Source organism: Netta rufina (genome assembly GCF_964035555.1).
Source record: "Netta rufina genome assembly, chromosome: 14".
In the NCBI taxonomy this organism is placed as follows: domain Eukaryota; kingdom Metazoa; phylum Chordata; class Aves; order Anseriformes; family Anatidae; genus Netta; species Netta rufina.
The window spans coordinates 17,282,029-17,289,557 of NC_140137.1; the positions used below are offsets into that span (position 1 = coordinate 17,282,029).

At 50.0% G+C, this 7,529-nt stretch overlaps 1 protein-coding gene across 1 annotated transcript; it reads left to right on the top strand.

The window, feature by feature from the left end:
- Window positions 1-1,555: 1,555 nt before the first annotated feature.
- Window positions 1,556-2,092, top strand: NEUROG1 (neurogenin 1; the record flags this gene model as incomplete). Its single annotated transcript, XM_084295051.1, has 1 exon — window positions 1,556-2,092. The coding sequence occupies one exon, from the start codon at window positions 1,556-1,558 to the stop codon at window positions 2,090-2,092; it is 537 nt and encodes a 178-aa protein (XP_084151177.1).
- Window positions 2,093-7,529: the final 5,437 nt, after the last annotated feature.

Consider the following 7,529-nt stretch of genomic DNA (forward strand, 5'->3'; position numbering starts at 1 on the left):
ATGACTACTGATAGATGGTGAAACTGAAAACCATCCAGGGAGCCAAGTACCTGAGTGCTGGCAATGGGGCTGCCTTACAGCACGGGGACACAGGGTGCAACAAGCCAGATGTCAGACCCAGGAAACCTATCAGACACTTCTAGGACTGATCTTCCTGGAGCTGTGCCTGATACAGTGATAACAGGGCACTTTGTGGGGATGGCAGCAGTTATAGCAGCTTTAGGATAAAACCAGCACGATCCTTTTTGTTTGGTCGTTTGTATCCACAGAGAGAGGGTCGTCTGTACATGTTCAGAAACACTGAAATTCGTAAAATGAAATTAATGTGGAGTTTGTAACTTTCTGAGCACCTGCAATAAGCTCTCCCGAAGCAAAGCACACAGAAGCTAAAAAATACCCAGACATTCAGTGCTGAAAGAAAAAACCTGCTTCGAGCTGAACCTTTACCATTTCACAACATTTTCGCTTCGACGGGCAGAAAAAAAAAAAATAAATAAATAAAATAAATCTGCAAGGTGAAAAGAAAAACCCCAAGAAACTTTGAGCACGGGGCTGACCGAGAGATTAAAACTAAGCCCCCCCCCCCCCCCCACAAGGGCCAGAAGCGGGCGGCGGGGTGGGAGCGGGACCCCCGGGGCTGGGGCCACCCCCTCGGGGGGACAAAAGCGGGGGCTCGGGGCGGGGGAGCGGAGGCGGCGGCGGGGCGGGGGGGGTGGCGGCAGATGCGCGGCTGCCCGCGGTAATTGCGGGCACGCTCCGGAGGGCGCGGCGCACGGGGCCGACCTGCCGCCTCGGCGCGGCCCCGCGGGGCGGCCACGGGGCCATTGTCCGCCCGCCGCTATAAGTACGGGGCCGCGGCGCCGTCGTGTGCCAAAGCCGCCGCTCACACGAGCGGATCGCTGCCCGCAGCACTTCAAAGACAAGAGCGGTCGCGTGGCCCACATCCCCCCCCCCCCTCTCCAGCAGCCCTCCTCCCCCCCCCAGCCCCGCCTTTCTCCGCCACTCGCTCGCTTTTTTTTTTTAACTCTTTTTTTTTTTCTTTTTTATTCTTCTTTTTTTATTATTATTATTATTCTTTTTTTTTTTATTATTCTTTTTTTTTTAACTCTCCTTTTTTTTTTCTCTCGCCGAGGAGCTGAAGGCCGCCCTCGCTTTCCCCTGCAGCGAGGAGCTTCGCTTTTTTTTTTTTTTTAATTAATTTATTTATTTATTTTCCTCCCGTGCGTGTTTTCTTTTTATTATTATTATTATTATCAGTATTTATTTATTTATTATCATTATTTTACGCCGTTAGCGCTTAACAGCGGCCCCGGGACGTGCCTTGCTGCCATGTGAGTACCGGGGGAAGCAGCACCTGCCGTGCCGTCGGGGCCAAGCACCCCCCCACCTCCATCCTTCCCCTGGGTTATTCGATTTCCTGGGATTTATTTTTTTCCTCCCCCCCCCCTTTACCCCATTTACCCCTTTTACCCCTTCCCCAGCCTCTTGGCACCTTCCCCCTTCTCTCCTCGCCCCCCCCCCCGTAGTGACCGGAGCCCGGCTTCTCTCCCGCAGGATGCCCTCGGAGGCTGCGAGCAGCGGCGCGGAGCCCCCCGGAGCCCCCAGGGAACGGCGACGGCGACGGGGCCGGGGCCGGGCTCGCACCGAGGCTTTGCTGCACACCCTGAAGAGGAGCCGCCGGGTGAAAGCCAACGACCGGGAGCGGAACCGCATGCACCACCTCAACGCCGCCCTGGACGAGCTCCGCAGCGTCCTGCCCACCTTCCCCGACGACACCAAGCTGACGAAAATCGAGACCCTGCGCTTCGCCTACAACTACATCTGGGCCCTCTCCGAGACCCTCCGGCTGGCCGAGCAGTGCCTCCCTCCTCCCCATTCCTGCCGCGGCCCCCCCGCTCCCCCCAGCCCCGGCAGCGACGCCGGCTCGTGGCTTTCCAGCTCTTCCCCGGCCCCCCCCTCGCTCTGCGCCTCCGCTTCGGGCCCCAGCAGCCCGGCCACCTCCGAGGACTGCGCCTTCGCCTCCCCCGACGGCTTGCGGGGCTTCCGCGGGCTGCCCCCCCCCGCCGCGCCCCCCGGGGCTCCCTGCCGCTAGCGCTCCCCTCGGGGGTAAAGGAGGGGGTACCCTCCCGCTGCACTTTCCAGCCCCCTCCTCCAAAAAAAAAAAAAAAAAAACCACCCCCCCCCCATCCCCAAACCCCTCTCCCGGGTGCCCCTTCTGCCCCCCCCCCCCCCCCCCCCCTCCTCCCTTCTCCTCCTTGGAAAAGCCGGGGAGAAAAGCGACAGATTTGCTGCCGCAGACGAGGTGAAAAGTCAATTTTACAATTTGTAGCTCTCCGGCGAAGAAAAACGAGCATGAAAATTTGGTTTGAACGCCCTGACAATGCCATGAAAAGGCTTAGGGGGCCGATGCTGCCCGGGGCGCAGCACGGGGCTCAGCGCGCATCCAGCCCTAAAACCCCCCCCCAAAGCGCCCGGGGCGGCTCAGCCCCTCCCGGGGGGGCCCCAGCACCGGGCCCGATGGGACCCCCGCACCCAGCGGCTCATGCATTATAGATGCTGACCCCCGGCGCGGAGCGGGAGCAGACACGGGGTATTCAGCGAGCGGGCCAGCGAGCGGTTTAATTTATTCAAGATGTTCATTCATATGAAAATTGTATTTTTGTACATAAAGAGCTTTATTCTATTATTATGCCTCTTATCAAAGTGGGTTTTGTTTTTTGTTTGTTTGTTTGTTTTGTTTTGTTTTGTTTTTCTAAGAAATTGTGCTTTACCCTGTAAATAAAAATTTTTTTAACGTTTTTACTGAATGGCGGCGGTGCCTGTGGAGTTTGGTTTCTTAAAGTCGGGATTTTCACCCCTCGTGAGGAGCCTGGGTTGGAAGGGAAAGGTTCGCCCCGAGGTGACACCAGCATTTCTCACGCCACCCCGCTCACAGACACGTGCAAATCCTCCCAGCCAGCCCGGGGTACCTGCAAACATCAGCTGCCCCCTGCATCTCACGGGGAAGGGATTAGAGACCCACTTGGGACACACGGGCAGAGAGTGGTGCCTCCAGCACTGCTGGCTTTTAGGGCCAGCCTTCCCACGGCTCTTACAGGGAGCTGTTGGGGGATTTGGGGTGAGGAGTGGATGCTGCATCCCTGGATGGGGTAAGGTTGCCTGGTGTGAGCTGCCCCTTCGCCCCTAAACCCAGAGGTGCTGGTTGCTGCCACACAGGGAGCTCAGAGAGGGGTGAGGCTGGAGGCACAGTGCATGGGCCTGGCACCGGTCCTGGTACAGAGATGGCTCAGCAATAGTTTCCTCTTCCCCCTGTTTTACAGTGGGATTTAAGCCAGTTCAACCATATCTCTCCGTTTGTCTCCAGAACTCTGACCAATGTGAGCTATAAGAGCAGTAAATGGGGTGTTTGTGGGGAAAGGAGGTGGCTGCTTGGGTATAGGGCACTGTCCAGGCTGGAGTGTGCTCAAAAGTCAGGTCCTATACATCCTGGATGGGACAGCCCATGGTTAGTGGAATTAATTGATTTCACTTTCATGTGCCTCAGTTTCCCATCTGTACAGCTGGGATACCACCATCCCTACACGTCGTTGGTTAGCTTAAAGATTTCACTTAGCGAAACGCTCAGAGCACTCAGATGCTCAAAACCCAAGAAAAAAATCAGCCTTTGAGACAGGATCATACACTGAGCTTGGGAAAAGGCAGAAGGTAAACACTGAAAGCACTGGGCAAAACCCTAAGAAGCCGTTCAGCACACATCAAGGCAAAATCAGTGCCTTAAAGTCACCTCTCCTGTGTAACAAAGAAGGTGGAGATACTATCTAAAATATAACACAGGATCATGCAATTGCCACACAAATAAATAAGTTAATTAATAAATAAAAGAAAGAAAGAAAGGAGCTGACATAAATTTGCACAGACAATCAGTGTCAGCATCTCCTCCTTTTTAAGTGCCTGCTCCTGCAATTTTTGTTTCTTTAACATAGTTTTCACATGCTTGTCCCTGCACACACATACATCCAGCTCTGTTTTGGTGAGGGTAAATGCTAAAAAGGAAATGTCATTGTTTTGCAATTTTAATAGCACTTTAATACTTCTATTAATTAAAGATACCAGCAACAAGTATAGTCCAGCTCCTTAATGATGTCCCGTTCAATAAAAGAGATTTGTGAAATCTAATTCTGGCAGTAACAGGTCTTGATCTGTGACGCAGTGAAGCTTTGCTTGCACCTGCCCTTGAAAGCCAGGAGGTTTTGTATGGCGTAGCCTCCAGGGGCTGAAATTTAGTACAGTCCGTGGAGACGGAAGGTCATCTAAAGTCACTGGGTCCCAAGACACTGGACTTCAATCTCAAAGAAAAAAAAAAAAAACTCCACAAAACTTCAAAATATCCTCTATTCCTTTGTGTTTCCTTAGCTGCCAGCAGAGATCCGTGGACATTATGCAGTATATAAAGACCGTACATCTACGAGGACTCAGTTTATGGTGTTAATGTTCCTAATGGGCACTGAAAGCTGCATCCTGCGGGAGGGCACAGCCGGATTCATACATTAACATGAGTCAGAGAACAGTTTTTGCCCCGAGCCATGATAGCTTCAGACATAGTTGAACAAATCTGCTGCCGGGACAGATGGAATGCCCATATTCAGGGGCTGCAGCACCCAACGGCACCCCGGTTCACAACAATTTGTTTATTTGTGTGAAAAGAGCGACTCAGCAAGCCGACAGGGAGCTGGAACGGGCTTCCCCGGCTGCAAACAGGTGGCTGGCAGTTGCACTACATTCACCTCCACACACAAATAGAAAGGGAAAAAATAGGTAAATTCAGTGCTAAAACTGATGAAATCTTTGGGAAATTCTCTGATAATACCATGAAGTTACTGGGTAAAATATTTCCATGAGCTGCCACCTGTCTCAGTGTCAGTGCAACTGGTGGAAAGACCCTTGCTGGTTTCAGAAATCGCAGGCTCAGGCACTCAGAGGCAGTGAAATAGCTTGAATTTGAATCTTGGCAGCACACTGCATATATGAATATGCATTTTTTCAGATGTCTGCTGATAGGGGTTGGTAATCCCTTAACCTTGCTGGATCAAAGCAATCACCTCTGGGGCATGCCAGGGTTAGGGACCCTCACCCAGGAGGCCCTGGAAGTCCTTGGGTCTCATGCATTTCCCCTTGGATTAGGTAAGAAAGTGTGAGATGGCCCCAGAGATAGGGTATCTGTGATAGCTGGGAAGCCTGCTGCTAGCTCAGGCTCAAAACACAACGGAGAATATCCCACTTTCTCTCTTTTGAGATTTACAGTGGGCAAACAGCCTGATACCAATCGCAAGGTGCTCGTGTACTCTGCCACGGGGGCCACAGCAGCCTCTGTCCCTACCTTTTCTGCCCAATATGAGGCTCTAGAAAATCTCTGAATGACCTATGCTTAAAGTATACGCAGAGGGAGCAAACAGCTGTGAGTCCTAAACTCTGCACAGGTTTTAGATAACAAGTGTTTTCTGTGATTTGGCTGCCATGTGGTGCACTGCTGGGGCTGGTCTCAAACAATGCTTGGGGTTAGTTATTAACATGAACATCTTCCGAAGGATTTTCATTACTGGGTGTCAGTCTGTTGTAGATTCTGATTTTACTCTGTGCATGATCTGAAAAATACAGTCTGCACCACTACCTGTGAGCACATGAAACTTCATACTATAATTATAGATCTCTGGGGCTCAAACACTCCATTAAGGGTGATTTGTATAGGAGGTACAGATTATCAGAACAGAGGCAGGTGAGAACTAATTTTCAGGAGCTTTTTCATTGGTGGCATATGCCATAGAAAGAAATCATCTGGAGGAGCAAAGTTGCTAAGGATGGGGCAGATTTACGGTCAGGTACGTGAGCACTGCAGAATGGAAATGCCAAAATACTGCATAAAATAATCCCAACTTCTGATACCTTAATGAACATTTACAATCTAAAATGACATTACTGAATCATTTGTTAGTCTTGATTAGCAAATTCACTGACTTGCTAAAAGCAGTTTATGGTCAGTATGCCAGTAACACTGCCCGTGATCAAACGGTCCTTTTTCTCTCTCCCTCCTCAACCAAAAGGCAGAATGACCAATGTTAAAAAATACTGAAGATATCACAGATGTCATGGAGCCATGGTGAAGTAGGAGATCCTTTTAAAAATACAGCCCCTTTTTAACTCTGCTTTACAGCTTTGCATTCTATGCCCTGTCAGAAGACAGATAACCAGGGAAGGTAAGAAAGTGCTAAAAAGAGGAAGTGTCACTGATGGAGAGTATGGAGAATCTGGATGGTGAAGAGTGTGCTAGGTCCAGAATTTGAAGGTTACTTTAGGGTTTCCCTGCCTTGTTCTGAAAGGCCTGTGGGGCACAACCCCATACTAACCACCAGGGCAGTGAGGAGTGTAAGGCCAAGCTGAGAGGTGAAATCGTTGTGCCCTCTGCAATAGGGTTTTCCTCCCCACTGCCTCTCTGCTGGGGTTACTGCCTTATCAGATGAAATCAAGGCTCTGTGTACTGAGTAATGCTTCTTTATTATTATTATCATTATTGTTGTTATTATTATTATGTTGTTGTTGTTGTTGTTGTTGTTGTTGTTGTTGTTGTTGTTGTTATTATCATCATTATAAATCAGTTTGATAATCTTCCAGTTTAAGATCCACTAGACACGAGTGAATACCCTCGTCCCAATGGCTAATGCCTTTCTCCATCAGCATGGAAATGCTGATGGCACAGCACTCGTTATTATTCAGGTCTCCCTCTTTCACCTCTAGTTGTGTCTGCAGCAGCATCTGCCAGCACCTCCCTTCTCACTATTCAGAAATCTTATGAAACTCTGATGGCTCAAAGAGGGAGAAAAAAATATCACCTTAGAGAGGCTGTGACAGAGATGCTGTCCTTCTCTATACGCAGCTTTATGGATATAAGAAATGGTTCTCACTCGGCTCCTACCCCATTCATTTGACTTGTTGGCTGTTGGTAAGATTTTGGCGAAGTTTGGTAGGAAGGGGTGCGTGGCATGACATGCAGGATGGGATGAGGATCTCCCCACTCTAGCTCTTCCCACCAGTCCTGGCCCTTCTCCAATTCTCCCTTCTCCTTTCCCCAAGTGTAAAAGTCAGTTCCTACCTGCAGTCAGCCCCCCCTGGGGCTGAGCCTGCTGGTTCTAGACATAACTTTTGTATATGTCATGCATAGTAAAACAGCGTAGTTGGATATAGAGTAAAAACTTTCTGATATAAGACTTTTAGGGGAGAAATTAGCTTTATTCTTTGAGTAATAGTGAATAAGGACCGACATAGTCCTGCATCCATAGTCCTAGTGGAAGTGTCACTGTTGAGTTCAGAGAGAGATTGGTTTTCTAATTTCTAACTGCAAAAAAAATGCTCAGACAGCTTCACTAACGTCCTGCTCTGAGCTTGCTCCTTTAGCTGCACTGTTCAGTCCCCTGCTCCCTCACTTTCCACCCAGGAGCTGCATTGTGCTTTGGGAGAGGCCAGCCTGTGTCACTACA